The sequence below is a fragment of the Colletes latitarsis genome, chromosome 5, assembly GCF_051014445.1.
Source record: "Colletes latitarsis isolate SP2378_abdomen chromosome 5, iyColLati1, whole genome shotgun sequence".
NCBI classification, from domain to species: Eukaryota; Metazoa; Arthropoda; class Insecta; order Hymenoptera; family Colletidae; genus Colletes; species Colletes latitarsis.
The window spans coordinates 36,927,358-36,944,139 of NC_135138.1; the positions used below are offsets into that span (position 1 = coordinate 36,927,358).

A 16,782-nucleotide genomic window follows, 5' to 3' on the forward strand; every position below is an offset into this window, starting at 1 on the left:
GGTTCACGACAGCGATAAAACGGCCGATTGACGGATCGTCGTTTTACGTCGGACTTTATCGCGGTATCACGCGAAGGTGGGATGGCTGCCTTATCTGGCGCTGACAACACATTTTATGCATGCACCGAGCACGCGTTCTATGCACCAGGTGCAGTCTTCCGCGAATCAATGGCCAATCGACGCGAACGTATTCGCGGCCATGAATGAAAACGAACGTTCCCCAAACTCTTCCATCCTCCGCCTTTTGTGTAGCGTAGCTCATCTTGCTTGCTTCTGTTTCCTGTTATTTCGTTCCGTTCGAAACTGAACTGGTCAATTGGCAACGGCTACTCGTTTCTCGTGCTCCCAATTACGTTATTAGATTTCTGTTTGCGCCTCGTGGATCCTCGGGCAAATATTTTCAAGCTTCATTTTTCGACGGGTCGAAACCAAACAGAGAGTTTCCTCTTATTGTTAGACGTCGCGTATGTGGTATTTAGATAAAATGAGAAAGTTAGGACATTCCATTCTTCTTCCTCGTATTTGTCTAACCGAATTTCATCCTCATCGCCGTTGATTATGCTACTTAATTGAAAACGTAGTATTTTTCATTCTTGAACGGAACGATTTCATCGTGAAATATAAAGCATCGGAACTCTTTCTACCGCTCGGATTCTTCGGTATTTACGGTACCAATCTGTGATATTGATTTCTCCGTCAACATTCTTACGATATAGGGGTACTTTTATCAGAAATACTCGAAGAATGCAAGGAATCTTCTTAAAGATACTAGCGGGTAATCATCGAACGAACATGAATCCCTCCGTAAATGAAACGCCGACGTGTAGGACGGATAACGATGACTTCCGTCAAAGACGATGGCGGATGTTTATCGTTTCATCCGATCCGGTTCAAAGTTAAAACTATCGTGCACCATGAAACGGCGTATCGTGCCGTTATATCCGCGATATGCTACACTTTTTAACGATCAAACGCATCCCATCGATGCCATCAAACGATCCACCGCGCCGCGAAACGAAGGAGAAAAAAGAAAATCGACCGAGCACACGTAGGGGTGGGGGTGAGAGAAGAGCGGGGAAAAACAAGAACTACACTGGTACACCTGTTTCCGGTACTTTTTGCTTCTCATTTCGCCACTGCAGGCTCAAAGGACATCAACGGAAATTCCATACGCGCGTTGACTACCGCCGCTAACCCATCCGATCGATTTTGTCTCTTTTTTATTTAGTCGCCATTTACATCGCACCCTGAACCGAACCTCGCTTCGTTACCGTTCGCTGACCAAAGTTAATGGAATAACCGACGAATCGACCAGTTCGACTTTTTCGTCTCAGCATACCACGGTATTAGCTTGCACCGTTTTCCAATGAAAGCCCGTGACATTACATTTATGTCGATAAGGAGAACCGGGAGGCTTTATCGTGTCATTTATGAAAAGAGTGCGTTATCGTTGCGTCGCCATCGAATTGCATTACTCGATTATTTCCATTTCGTTCGGGAGTAATCGATAATATTTCTAAATTTTTTGAGTGGATCTTAAAACGAATTTTAATTCAATTTCTATTCGTTCAACGTTATGTATTTTGTGTACATTAATCGATTTTTCTCGCCATTCTGCGTATCAGAGTATGATCGTTCCGATAGAGATCGAGATTAAAATTCTTTTCTTATCAATCTTTTTGCATCTCCGGTTAGGAAAAAAATTACATCTTGCCCCAATTTCTGGAATCGCTTTATATAATAAAAATTTAAATTTTAAACCGTATCACTATGATATTCAGCACACCAGGTGCAAGTTCAGCAAAGCCGGAAAAAAGTAATTTATCTACGGACATTACCAAAGACTGCTTACCGAAGAAATTTCCAAACCTTTTGGCTGGCGCCCACTTAACAGGAAAAGAGAATTTCGTTCGAATTAAACATTTCTAATGAACTTAGAATTTTATAAAAATAGTAGGCATTTTTCGATCAGATCTTTCTAAATTCGTAGGATGTTTAGGGGGTTGAAAGCGTATATTATTAACACGCCAGCTAATATTTTGGCATACACTTTTCCCTGGAAGGGAGTTGCAAAGTTTTTCGAGCTCCGTAACCTCTTAAATTCGCGGTGACAACGAATTCCCCGGAGTCCTGGCTGCCGACGTCTTACTTTATCAAATTTTATGGAATGGAAGGCACGGTTATTTCTCCGTTCGCTGGACACGGTGGCTCTCGTCGGGGGAATCGACGAAACAATCTGTAATATATCGAGATCGACAAACGGCAAGGAAACGCGGGATTAAATGAAATCGATAAACGAAATGGTCCGGGACTTCTTCTCCTCTTTTCGCGTCTCCTTTTTGTTCAGTTTTCTTTTTCCATTGTCGTCGATGCTCCGCGCGGGTATTTGTCGGTGATATCGTGGTTCCTGCAGGAAACCGCGGCATCTCCAGAGACGTCGCAGGAAATCTTCATTATCGGTACAGACGAGAAGAGGAGAAAATCCGTGGAAAATGGTCGTCGGACGAGGAATGTCGATGTAGAGGCAGATCGCGAGAGGCAGGTGCGGAAGTTTCGAAACCAGCGGGGAGAGAAATCGCGTACACGGGTCTTGCATCAGAGCGTAATAAAGGCGATGAGCGTTCTTTCATCAAGGGAAAAAAGTTTCGTCCCGTTTCGCCGCGGGAAGTTTCGCGACGCCAAGAAAATCCAGTTTGTCTCTGGATGAATATGCATGGAACGGAGATATAGGTATCGTTCTTAATGCAACTGGCGAATATATGCATTCGGGGGACCAAAAGAAACGAAACGTGGACAGAAATAAGGACGAAGGAACCGACCTGTATTCTCTTTTTAATTTAGAAAACGGGAAACGTTGTTTCCATTCGACGAAATAAAACCGTCAGGGACAAAGAAGCGCAATTTGCAAGCGTTAACGGAACGAACTTAATGTGATTCGCGAGCGTCGAGACGCTAGGAGCAACAGATAGTCGATTGCGAGAAATGTATCAAATGCGCGAAGCCTCGGTGTTACGTCTCGAATCGAAACTTTGCTTCTCCGGCCGAGCAATGTAATTTTCTTCCGGCGCGGCAACGCTTTCTTAAACGATCGGGAAAACTCGTGCACGATGCAACGTTCGCTGCGTACCTTAATTTAATTTTTACTCGCGCGAATTGCCGCGCCCGAATAATCCTCAGGGAAATACTCGACTGTGCTTACCGCGTCGTGTTCCTTTTCCGCTGCGTGCGGCGCGTTCGTTTCGTCGGTATTCTTCCAGTTTCAGCCCACGTGCACGAACACGCGTACACATGTACAAACGTATGTACGTAAAGTACAATCAGATGTCGCGGAAACACGGAAACACGGCGTTGTCTGTGTTTGCACGGACGCATCGACGTTTTCCACCGTAATACAAATCTCTTGGTACAAAGTTTCTCGGCAGGTCTCCGTCTTTATCGTACCCGTATCCGTTAACGTTATTATAATCGCCAGGTATAATGCGTAGAACGAATGTAACTGCTGCAATTACATTAATGAGAGATTCGGTGTGACAATGCGAGAGATAAATTTTCCGCGCGACTAAATCCCAGCATTAGAGAGCCGTCATTCGAACCGCTAATACCCACTCGATGATTTATTAATTACAATCATTGTAATTCACATTGGTTACTGTTATTCCATTCACCGCTTCGTTAACACCCAGCCCGCGGCGAGATAAATTAATGAACGCTCGAGGAACGCGACGCATCAAAACACGTCTGTCAAAACTGTCGTGCCGGTTACATTATAAATCATACGGCGGAGTTTGTTGCCAGTGAACGGTTATTGAAATGAAAATTACCGTTACCGTTGATCGACGTGCGAAGAGAAAGTTATTATACCGATTCTAAGACGCGAAAGTAATTAGAATCTCGAATCGTATTAAATTTCGCATGATGGTTAATGTCTTTTCGTGGATTCGCGTGTTTCCTAACTTGGATGCACGAGTAATCGCGTTCGTTCGAATGGTCGACGCGAGTCGCAAAATAGTCGTGAATGCTACCGGGGACGATGTTGAACACAATGAATGCAATAAAGCTCAATCTCGAATGGAATTAACGGCCGGCCGTTATGCATATGCATGCGTCTGTTTGCTATTGAAAATATTTAATCATCTAGTTTATTTCATCCATCGCGCGAACGATACGCCGCCGGGAATATCGATTTAAATATTGCCGTCCGAGCGATACGTTACGACCGTTTTCAGGCGTCGCGGTCGCAAAATCGAACTCGTCACTGCATTATTGCACTCATTTGCGTGAAATTCATTGGCTCGGATAATAAATTATTCACTCACGTTACACTACTTCTAATTGCGGAATGGTCGATAGAACTAGCCGTTCAACAAACTTCGAAATCCGATGTTTGAAATTTCCATAAGAACGGATTAAAAATTACAGTCTCGATCGAGGTGCGGTAAAGATCTTTGTCTTAACGGTTCTCGTGAATTATCTCGTGAATTCTGTTCGCGGTCGAACGTCCGATGAAATACGAGAACGCTTTTCACGTAGACCGGAGCAGCCGCAAGAATTTTTCTCCTGAAGAACGATGAATTTCTCGAAATTCAACGAGACGCGGGGATCAAATGGAGCGACAGTTAGGGTTTCAGCAGATTCGCCTGGTCTCTGGGCGATCCTGCTCGTCGGGTCTGGTTTCCGACGACGCGTTTTCCTTTCTTTCCCGCCGCAATCTCCGTGAGAAAATGAAGGACCGGTATCTTAGCCAGCAAAGTCGAACGAGCAAACTTTTCCAATCCGCGGCGTTGATCCGCGATCGTCGAGCTGCGAGGATCTCTCAGTCGCAGGATATTAAAAATAGATTAAGATCTCGAGCTTCCGTCCTTAGATTCGATTCCCACCATCGGGTGGCGCATTATCCGATCGTTCTGAAAGATGGACACCGTGTTTCTGCGAGAGGAATCGCGAACAGGCGCGTCTCTATCAATATTGAGGAAAGAGATTTTCCGAAGGCTCATCGAAAGGAACGAACATCACGGAGAATCGGTTAAGATAAGTTTCTTCGTCATGTTCGTTGGGCGATGCGAGCGATAAGCGTGGCAGTATTCGAATCGAATAATTTCTTCGGACAATCGTGATATTACATGTGACCTGCTATGCGATTCGATGCCCTAAACAGCTGCATAATTTGACCCCAAATACTGGATCTTAATTAATTTCGATGCTGCAACAGTAATGTCAAGGGAACGTCCTGTGCTAGAGATGGAGACCTATCGAACGATGTACGGTAAATTCAGCTGTATAAATCGAGAGTGTTAACGTTCACGGGGGTAAATTAGCCTCTTGGAAGGGTCGATATTCTTCTTTAAGCGCGATTATTGACCCGTATATATTCAGTCGATATAAGAGGCAAATGAATAACTTTCAGATAAATCTCTGGAAATTTCGAATTCTCGAGAACTGTATACTGGGGAAAAGATTCCTTATCCATCAAAGAATTAAACCTCTTGAAGCTGTACCAAGTTTAATGGGACGTATACCAGCTAGATGAATGGGATCTTTAAGACAACAGGATGAGCCCGTCCTCTGTACACGATTCATCAGTTTGAAATTCGAACCACGCGACCCCAGACTATCGCCTGGCGACTGGAGATAAGGGAGGGTTCGAGAAATTCTTCTGGAATATATCAACGTTCTCGAAATTTATTCATTCCTGGCTATATTTTTCGAGTTTCCCGTTTGCGACTTTCCCGGCGTTCGATACCGCTTATAAATTTGCGGTTCCGTTGGTGCGAATTACCATCGAAGCTATGCGGCCGGCACGGTTAGGCTAATGATAGCGACGGTCCATGTTCGACCGTTAACGTTTCACGGTTTTGCGAATGCCATTAGCTCGATAGCGACCGTTTAGGGGTTGCTTTCGATGGTCGCGGTTTTCGAAAAGACGCGTCGCCGCTTCGCCTCGTTTCGTGAAACTTTAATTCTTCGTTTACCTGTTCGTGGCTTTTGCACGTCGCCGAGGAAACGGCTCGGAAGTTTTAATTGCCTTCTCGAGGTTTTCGTCGGCCGGGCAGCGGAAAAGCGAGAATTAAACTGTTTCACGATCAAGATTTCGATACCCCGCTTTCGCGTCTAAGAAATTACGACAGAGCCGCGGACTAAAAAACGAGCTAGAATATCAGCAGTTTTTAAAACTCAAGAGTACATTGAATTAAAAATTTTGTTGGAAATATAAATCGATTCTTGGAGCCATCGTGCGAGTCTAACGAATAAATAAATTACTAAATAGCACTCTTTTTGATCGCGTCTCTTCGCGTGTATCGCAAACGGGAACGTCGTGTGGCAACACTCGTCGCAAAACAGGAAGAACCCATTAAATTTGTGTCAACGGAAAGTATTTCCGTCGTCTTTCGCCGGATCACCGACAAAGTTCTCCCGTAAGTCTGTATCGGTGTAAGAGTAACGCGACCCGAAGAAACGGCTGCAGAGGGACTACGTGGAACTAATGGCGGGATTCAAGCCGAGTCGCAAAGATTAAACGAGCATCGAAAGGGCGGCGGAAGTAGAACGAGGGTGGAAGTACGCCCGCAAAGTGAAACAAATTGCCGCGAACGAGGCTCAGCCCGCTGATGCAGTCGTTGATTTTTCCCCTAATACCACCGCAAAAGGGTCCACAGAGTTTTTAAACTCGATCTTCGATCCTCCTCCGCCTCCGTTTCGAGCAATCCGCCTCTAGTCTCTACACGAACGCCGAGATCATCGGGGTTTCGTCTCCTGGAACCACGATTTTTCAGTCGTACTCCAAAGACCATCGAAACGTGCACGATTTAAAGGGATATTTCGGTACACCGCTTTCGAAAAATCTATTCTTTTCCTTTGTTTGAGTCGACGACAGTCTGGTGATAGTTTTGATTGTGTTTGGTGGAGCGAATAAGAGTAAATACGATTCTCGGGAAGGGTTAGATGGTCGCGTGTCGTCTGAAAAAGAAACTATGTTTCGCCAGGGGGTCTGTAACATATTTATGGGATGCTCGGTGGACGCCAAGACGGGACAGGCGTGACTGCCCGGTGAAAATTAAACCCGTTGGACGGGCAGATCGATAAGTCGAAAACCGAGGAGCTCCGTGCTTGCGAGTTGCAGTCGCACGTGCAATCGCAGAGAACGCGGTCTCGACTTTGTCCGCTCGCGGCGGAAAGGCAGCCGTCGCGTTACAGTTTCGGTCGAAACCCAAGCAACGAAATCGTCCGATGCGCTTTCGTTCTATGGGGATCGATTTTCCGTCTGTTTCCCGCAGTAATTTATTTAAACGAGACCCGATCGCGTTCTACCTTCGCCGAGTAACCGGCAATTAGCGCCGAGCAGTATTTGGAGGTTCGTGCGAGGGATCTTGATACGGGGACCGAAGGAAATTCGCTTCTACACGATACTTTGCATTGTTAATTGTTATCTCGCGACTGAAACTGTCGTTGTACTTTGCAGCAGCATATCTCAACGATACCGCTGCACGCTGGAACGGAACGCGTTCGCGATGATAGCTACGGACGTACGTTTGATTTCTATATCAAAATTTATTATACGCGTGCAATTCTCTTACGATCCTCCTTATCGAACTTACTGTAACTGAACGTCTGGCGTACTATGAATACCCGGAACAGTAGACGTAGAAACAATAAAAGAACACGCGTGGAAACGAGTACGAGCAGGTGTTTATCTGTCAGGTTTATTCGACGTAGAAAGTATTTGGAATTGCTCGCGGACGGGCATTCTTCGTTCTTGACGAGACTTTCGGTGAACTCGAGGGCGACCGGAGGAAGGATGCAAACCGTGTCAAACGGTGTCACGCTCCAGGCATCCGGACAAAAGTCAACGGCGAACGTTTTCTCGGCGATCGATTAAAAACGGGCGCTAGTGTCCCGAATCGGCCATGCAATCGGATTTGTATCGGCTGCTACGTGACGTAAAAAAGTCTCCATTACCCGTTGATTGGAACATCCTGTTTGCGATCAGTGAAAACCAGTCCGGGTGTTCGTGAACGATTCTGTAAAGGTTCGTTAACTGAAGTTCGATGTTAATATTGAACGAACGCGTCGTTTCGCCTCTTTAATTTCGACGCGAGCCGCGGACACACGCGTGCTATTTAATGGGGCAAAATTAAATGGCTCCGCGTCGCCCGAGCGTGTTCAGTGACTTATTATATTTTCAATGGTCGGCTTCTTCCTGTTGATTATCGGTTAATTAGCTCTATAGAATGCAGCTTCGTTAAAATTTGCCGCCCGTATCACGCCTGGATCATTGTCGCGTTCTCCGAGTTTTTAACTTTCACGCAAGGCGAACGCGGTCACTCTGCAAGGTGATTCCGGAAACTGGGCCAGCCCGTGGCTTTTTTCTAAGCGGACGTACAAAAAATTGATACGGGGAAAAGCTGAATCCCGCAATGAAAACTATCTTCTCGCGATTGAAATTTTTTTTCTCGCGTCTGACCATCGCTCGATATTTCTACTTGCTTCGGTGCATAAATCGAAAAATTATCCTTGTCGGGTTTAGATGCTGTTTTCGATTTCATTAAAATAGGTAACTCGCCGTGGAAAGAGTCTGTTCGTGTGATAGAAAAGGCATTTCTTCCCCGGTAGTTCAGGTTTTATTTTTATTTCAGAAGTTTGTGCTTACCTTGGTGTACACTGCCGTTCACAATAAGTCGTTCGGAAATTCTAGGCGAGGGTCTGGTGCCCTGGTCGACGGCAGCGAAAGGTAAAGAGAGGATCAAGGGAACTTCATAAAGCGGAAGCTGAAGGGTTGTTCGTACTTCCTCGAACCGTTCGATGGAGAGCGGGGTACTTTACGAGCGGGAGACGCGTTCGAACTGCACGACGGTGTTTCGTGCTCGTTGCCCGAGATTTTTTTTATTTTTCTTTGCGAGGAAAAATGGTACAAACCGAATTAGAATGGGTTGTTCGCGGAATTACGGGGCGCAAGAGTATCTTCATCCCGTAATAAACAAATCTTCGTTATACGGACTGCGTTGAAAGAAGTCAAGGAATCGCTAAATAAACAGTATTTTAAAGGGGCAAGAAAACGCGCGATAAGAAACGCGCAATAACCTCTCGCGAATTGTATCGTGATTCATTTAAATGGGGACACTGTGCGCTTTTGAATAAGCTCGCGACGAGTAGCGGTACGATTTTTATTTCGTCTTTTGTTCGTCGAAACAACGAGCGAAGAAAGAACGCTGACGTCGTCGGACAGGTCTTAACGAAGACTCGAACCAACCGCTGTAACATGTAAATTACGAGTCTCTTTTATGTCGTGCAGCTCGCGCTTCTTCGACCCTGGAAAACAAGGTTAACCCGGAGCATCAAGACTCGTAGCTGATTCGCATTCTTGTCGTTGCGTTTAGTCCAACCCGGGAGTGACGTTCCGACGTTACATCAGGGTTCGAAAAACCCTAGAAACCACGACGTGCAACGCTTCTGACCACGTGCATTTTCTTTATCACGGGCGAGATTGTACGTTCCGTCTTAAACCCGGAGCCCCGAGGTGTCTCGGGCAAACAGCCGGTATTTTCTTTCCGCGGCTTCGAAAGCGTGCAAGGTTTGCTCCGGCAACACTCTGTAACTGGATTTCAAAATAAGAAGCGACGCCGTCGCTCGCCTGTCGCGTCAATTATCCCACGTAAAACATTCTCGATGCGAAGGATGCTTATAAACACTCCGTGGATACGTATTGGTTAGCTTTAGAAAGCACGAAAATAGGAAAAACTAATCGAGGGTCACGATAAACGTTCGTTGAAATTCATTTTGCCATCGAAAGGGTTTAAAATTGTGTTTCTTATTTCGAATATTCGAAATTGTTCCATCCAGTGATTTTTGTTTTATTCGCCCTTTAAGAATTAGCTGTTTTCCAAGGCGACAAAGTAGAAAGCCCCCTTAAAAGACCACTTTGGATTCATCGTCAAAGTTTCTGGATGGTGGCCGATCGAAGTTGGAATAAGAATCGACAATTGTATAAGCAGTGCTACCGGTAACCCAGAAGAAATTAGTTTCTCTGATATTCAATTTTAATAGCTCGTAAGACCGCAACGAGGGGCATTTATTCTCCTTCGTTTTCTCTTGCTTTCCATCTCATTGACTTCCTACCATGCTCCAGGGAACTCCGTTAAAGATTCCTCAATAACTCGGTTCTCTGAGATAACTTTGAGGAGAAAATTGTTGCGCACGAAGAAGCAATAAAACAAAGAATCGAGGCACAATGATAACTAATTTCAACGGGCGAACAGTTGTTCATTGATTCACGTAGCGTGGTTATTTATATCGACAAAAACGACCATAAAATTTTTAATGAAATCGATAGTACAGTGCAATTCTGATCGCAATAACAATAGAATGTTTTTTAACTGGATCTTTATTACTATTAAAAGAAGTAGTATGAGGTAGAATAAAATAAAAATTATACAGGATAAAAATATCGCTTATAAAGGTAGTAAAATATGTAACGTCTACTCCGATGAAAAAAACTGAAAAAGATAATTAAAACGCAAGGATTGTCCCAGTCTGTACGAGTAACTCATTCAGCGTATCACTGTTTCGGTATAATGTCGTTAAGTTTCGCTGACACAGTATTATAACTCAATTAAATTATACGTTCATAATCGCGCGCTACATCGACCACGATTATCGCATTTTCGTATCTCAATTTGTCGAATTACGTTCTGCCATACATCATTTACTTCTTGTTAATTTTCAGGCTTTTCCCGGCTCGAGATAAAAAGCTGCTAAGCTTTTCTACTCGTTTTTTATACTCGTTCCTCGTTTGCCGTAATATATTCCTGCCCCGTGCAAAGGCTGGGAGCTGTTTCATTGAAACCTGTACGTCTTCTCGTTGCACAGAGTGTTTCTAGAACGTTGCTAATTGTAATATTCGGAAAATGATACGCGAACGTAGTTCTGGAAATGTTTCCTGCTCGTACAATTATTATTATTAATATTAATGAAACGAAGAGCAAGATAGGAAGAATACAAGAATACGCAATTAAATTCGTGGTGCATTTAAATAATTCTGTGACGCACGAATGTTTCTTCGTAAAGATATTTAGATATATAATTTGTTCGTAAAAGTGTGCATCGAAAACGAATAATCAGGAGATTCGCGGATGCGCGAAATATCCGTCGATGCCAAACATCAAAAATCGAATTCCCAATTTAATGGCAACGTTTCATTATCGTGTTTTTACGTATCTGTGCAGGAAATTACCGTGCAGCGGCATCGTAGCGTATCGTTTCGATGCCCGTCGTTCGGCGATCAGTCACAGTTTCTACAGCCAACGTTTTTATTACCTAGATAGAATTTGATTTACATGCGAGGGAATCGAGCGCGATACGGACAGAGTTATTTCGAAGGGAATTAAACGGACAAAGCACGAAGACTGTACACAGACACACAGGACGTTGAGTGAAATGTTTACAGTTGTTCAGGGCATTCGATTCCCAACGAAGTAACTGAAAACTACTTGATCGATGTTTCGCTGATACTTCCATTAGTTTTGAACGTTATGAAAAGACGAGGTCTCGCCAGGGTTAAGCAGAAACTGTTAATTTTGGAACCCGTTAGTTAGCCCTCCGCGACGAACGAGTCGCACGCCTGTAAACATTTTCTTTAGACCCTTTGTAAACGTCAATGAAACGCGTGTTCGATACCGCGAGCTCGGGGCGACTTCTTTGTCGCGTATTTTATCCAAACGGCAGACAAGGCGGGACAATGCATTTCCCAGGAACGAAATTAGTGCGCCGCCGGCTGACAACCTGAATGTACACGTTCGCGGGACATATTGTCGGCGTAAGGCATTGTGTTTGAACGCAATTAAGTGCATCTCATTCAGCCGCTTGGTCGCGAATCGATTTGCTACAGTTAGCTTCGCGTGTCGTTAATGGCTAGGATTTCAATCGTGTTCGACCTTTCTTCTCGTTAATCAGGACCCCGCTCGTCCCTTGCTCGTGAAAGATTTTCGATCACCCTAGAAATATAATAATTGTTTTCGCGTGATCGTTAATTTCGGAAAGCTTGTTTTTGGTAAGCCTGGATACGTAATCGCGGCTGGAGATCCATACGTTCGTGACGAATCGGATTGTCAATCAGGGAACGTCAGTTCCGTTAAAAACATCGGTCGTCGCGGAGTCGTGGCCGACGTTCACCAGGTACCGTGCATCGGTTTTCGATTTGGGCTACGAATCCTCTGCGATCGAATCTCTTCGCGGCTGAACGGGAAGTAATTTGGGACAGACATTATCCGGGCCGCGTCCCACGCGTAATAAATTGAATCTGCCGGGCCGGCGTTCATTGTCACGGGATCGTGACGAAATTAATTTTCCTCGAGGATACTCGGCCCCTTTCGAGCAATTGCGACGGTTGTTAATTACTCGTTGTTGTGTGTCTTCTATCGAGCATTGCGCGATTTTTGCGCTCGTACGTCGAGTGGATCGTTTTCCTAGAACCCTCTTTGGGAAAACGGCTAACAGTTCCGCATGACAAACCGTTTTTCCGATCCAACTTCGTGACTAACGGGATATGGTTTTAAGAAAAAGCCACAAACTGTTCGATAGACTTTTTATTAATCGGTGCAACTGGAACAAAATAAACAACGCTGCATAACAGGAACAATGTAGACGCAAGAAGGTATCTTTGGTAGCAAGTGGGACAAAAAGGTGACTTTTAACGATGGTGTCCTGCCTCGTGGTCGTTGCCGTTGCTGTTGAAGACACGAGCGAAAAAGCCGTCCTTTCCGGCATGATATTTCACGGTTCGAATGTTGCCGCCTGGTTCTTTCACCGTGTATTCCCCGACGACTTCTTTGCCTGAAACGGATCGGTAATTTATGCAACTCCTGCTTCTGGCTTTAAATCGGAGACGGACAAACAGTTTCGAGTTTCGTTTGGTTACCAAGCGAAATTAGCGGAAAAATTGCTGCCTCGTTACGGTCTGTCGTGAAAACAACCACAGTACGATCGAGCCCGCTTTGAAAGAACAAATTGCAATTTATGCGAACCGGATAACGAGAGGACTTCCTTAATGATTCAACAGAGATCAATTTGTAACTTCATCCCAGGAATGTATATCTCGAAGAAATTCAAATACATCGAGGGCAAGCGAATAATTTTAATCCCCGTCTTCGTGGAATGAAATAAAATCCCAGTCTCTGCATAGTTTGAATGGGCAAACTAATTGCAACGAAGAATCCCAGAGGCTTAAATAGCTCGTTTCGATGCGATCGATTAGTTGCGTGTCTCTGAAATTGCGAGACGCGAGTCAGGATGGCGAAGACATTGTCTGTAGAGTAAATAGCATTCATCGTCGAAACGTGGCTGGTTAGCGAATTAACATAGCAAAGCGAGGGCGGAATAGTTTCGTCAAGAGTGACATGATATCTCCCGATGATTTCCAAAGGAAACATAATTAGCGAAACCGTCGAGCGTGTAGCTCGTCGTTGCGTCGCATCAAACGTGTCTCTTCTCTGAAAATTAACGGCCAGTGATTTTGATTTTCGCTAGTTCAAAACGGATCCTTTCGCGAGCTGCAATCAGCCGCGGTTGAATCACCGCGTTCCCGCGAATACCAAGATTCGCGTAATTACTTCTCCCGCATAACGTTACGATCTTATTAGGTCTATTAGAGAGCCGAATCTAATTCGTCGACAGACTGGCGAACGATGGAAGCCCTTAAAGGAGATGCGAGCAACCTCTGAACAGAGGAATTTCCATCCGTTTTTCCGGGGACACCGTCGATTTAGTCGAGAAACGACGCAAAAGTTTCCGTCCTTCTAACATGTTAATTTTAGCGTAGGCCAAACAACTCGATCTAATTTTTTGGTTTGTTTGTTTCAGATTCATCTGGATTAGAGATGGCGTCAAATTTGGAATAGTCAATTATCAGAGAAGGCACAGTCATCGATAGACGATCTTCACAGCAATTATAAAATAAGTAGAATAATACGGATTCTACTAAAATATATATTCAGAAATATTTGCATACTTTCGTTTGTAGATTTCGTTGAAATGGTATGGCGTGAAACGTTGAAACGACTATGGCAGCCAACTGCAAGAGCTCGACCACTGAAACGGAGCGCACCACGGCATTGAATGGCTCATTATTATGTCATTTATGAAACGTCCACCTTAGAAATAGCCTTATCTCGCGGAGGAAGGAATTCGTTCGCGTTTTATCCAGTCGTTTTAAATCCTGGCGTAAAATGTATTTCAAGGGCCAAGACTCTTCGGTAATAATATTAAAATCACGAAATTCAACGTTCTACATTTCTTAAACAAATATAGATGATTTTGTATCAGAGTGTTATCAAAATAGAACACTGATTGGACTTAATTAAATTAATTTTGAAGCGTCTCCTCAAGATGCAGTCTCAACACGTCTTGCGAATCACTGTATACGCCAATTAGTCGCTGCTAATTCATAATTTCAAAGATCTCAAGAGACAGGGCGCTTACAGGAAATCCGAGAATTATGCGATTCAAAGCGTGTAATTTGAAATTTCAGCCACGATGTTACAACATCCCTAAACAGAGATCCATTGGTACGGATTTCACACTCGGTGTAAAGGTTTCTTGAAGCAAATATTAGCTGACCACAAATTTACATCGTGTTTGGAGCAGTACTGATTTTCACTGGTTTATTTTTCAGAAATATGGAAGTATTACCGTCTCTGTGCTCCTTTTGGCCATGATAGTCGCCGGTGTGATGGTCTTCCACGCCGTAGGAGAACTTGTAGTGCGGATAGGCCACGTAATCGTGATGATGGTGACCATGTTTGTCTTTCCAGGTGACCTCTTGACCATCGCCTATCACGGGTCCATGGAAATGTTGGAAAGAGTGCGCGTGCCCGGCCTCGACTATCGCGACGAGCAGCATCGACAACGCCAGAAGCGCAGCGACCAACTGCGAATATTGAATTTGTTGTTAGTTATGCGACGGAATGTGGAATTTCCACCGAATTCGCGTGTTTGACCGCGAAATTAATTTTGCAACATTGCCGGTGCTGCGTCGCGAATGTGTTTCGTTTGAGAGTCGAACGAGTTCAGCATACCGGTAATCGGATCACAGGTTATGGTTATTTATGGGTGATCGAGCGAAACATTCGAGCCATCGTTTTATAATTCGATTATATCCGTGCGGAATCACTTTTCGACGAGTCAGTTAACCCTTCGCGAACGATGGAATATTATTAGCTTCATTCTATTTTTCTAATTCGGAAAAAGTTTCGAAATTAGTTCGTAAAACATTGTTCCTGCCCCTGAAAATTTTTTTAATTAAGTTTTGCCTGATAATCGAGCGACGCGAGATGTACACTCACTTTAAAAGCCATATCACTGTCGCGTTCACGCACCGGAGAGCCAGAGGATCGATCGATCGATGCCGGTTTCGCGATCGTCCCAAAACTGAACGTCTAGCGGCTATTGTTCCTTTTATAAGTCCACTTTAAAAGTTTCCCTCTGCTTAATTCTTCTTTGGACCCATGCCCGGAACTTCCCATCGGCGCAGACGTTGCAAAACATAATTATTCAAGCAGCCCGACGCCGCAAAAAGCGTCGCGCGTTCCTCGCTCGAACGAGCATTGGTCAATCCTGGCCCCTAATGGAGTCCGTTGAGAGAAATAATGGGAAAAAATGGATCGTAGGAAACGTCATCTGTTTCTTCGGCCAGGTGACACACGCGTATCGATTATGCTTATCGCCTCTCGTCGCGCATGATGGACTGCGTTACGAGTTTCGACTTTCTTTCGCGGATCGTACGCTCCATTCCGTCGTAATCGCTGCCCGTGTTACAACGACTGCTTGAAATCGCGATTATAGTGGCACGAATATTACAAGATGGAACTCAGATTAGTAATCTATCGATGATTCGATGAAACTCGAACTTGAATCTAGCACAATGTCCAGCGTTTGTAAATCGTTTACAACGAATTCTAGCTCCTTAACCGGCAAAAATCACAGTTACGATCGGCAAGAAGTCTTTTTTCAACGTCCATAGCACGATAGAAGTGGCGTTTGAAGCAACAACAATTGCTAATAATCCGGCCAAGGCAGGAAAACCACAGAGGAAGTACCGTTAAAATCGTAACAAAAAGTTACTCGGCTGGCTGCTGAATTCCGCAAATACGTACGGCATCGAGTAAGTTCCTGTCTGGGCTCATTTTCATCGGGAAAATGGGGCCAAGCAACGAGACGATGCAAGACGAGAGTCTTTGACGTAAGAACAATGTTCTGTCAACAGCCCAGTGATACTTCAAGCTTCAATTTTACAGTCGAACGAGCAGTGAACTATTTATGAAATAACAGAGAATGGGAACGTTGCAATCAACGGATCTAAAAATGTCTCAATCAGAGTTACGAGTACAGATTTTTAATTCGTTCGTAAACCGATCCATCCAACAAAAGTTAAACGAGTGAATGTAAAGTGAAGATCAGCAACATGATCGTTTAAAAGAAATTCATAGAATCGAGCAAGAAAGATTATCGTTACTCGTCTTCGAGAGATTCCGCGCCAAGAAACGAGTTATCGTTCGCGAGAGGTAGCCGGGGCCACGGAACGCTAGATTTTTGATTCCCGCGAGTGGTCGTCGTGTTATGAACAAAAACTAGTGGATTCCATTTGGCCTGTCGCGAAGGGAAACGGTTCCTGTGGCCGTAGAAACGGGACGAAGAGACGAGAAGAGGACAGATTCTGGCACACGATGTGCTGGAGCGGCGGAAGTGCTCGAAGTGGCGCTCGGCTTTTGAGTTATGACACTTTTTGAGTCGAGGAGT

The 16,782-nt window shown here is 44.5% G+C and overlaps 1 protein-coding gene across 1 annotated transcript; it reads right to left on the reverse strand.

Annotated features, from left to right (window-relative positions):
* Positions 1-12,679: 12,679 nt before the first annotated feature.
* On the reverse strand, positions 12,680-15,453 carry LOC143342076 (cuticle protein 19-like). The gene is made up of 3 exons (XM_076765559.1): positions 15,330-15,453; positions 14,677-14,914; positions 12,680-12,822 (listed from the first exon to the last, which is right to left on the reverse strand). The coding sequence occupies exons 1-3, from the start codon at positions 15,339-15,341 to the stop codon at positions 12,680-12,682; spliced, it is 393 nt and encodes a 130-aa protein (XP_076621674.1). The 5' UTR covers positions 15,342-15,453.
* Positions 15,454-16,782: the final 1,329 nt, after the last annotated feature.

Excerpts from the sequence above, each read along its gene's own strand:
- LOC143342076 (XM_076765559.1), bottom strand. Across the intron at positions 12,823-14,676 it reads CCAAAAGGAGCACAGAGACG|GCAAAGAAGTCGTCGGGGAA; the intron begins GTAATACTTCCA and ends GATCCGTTTCAG.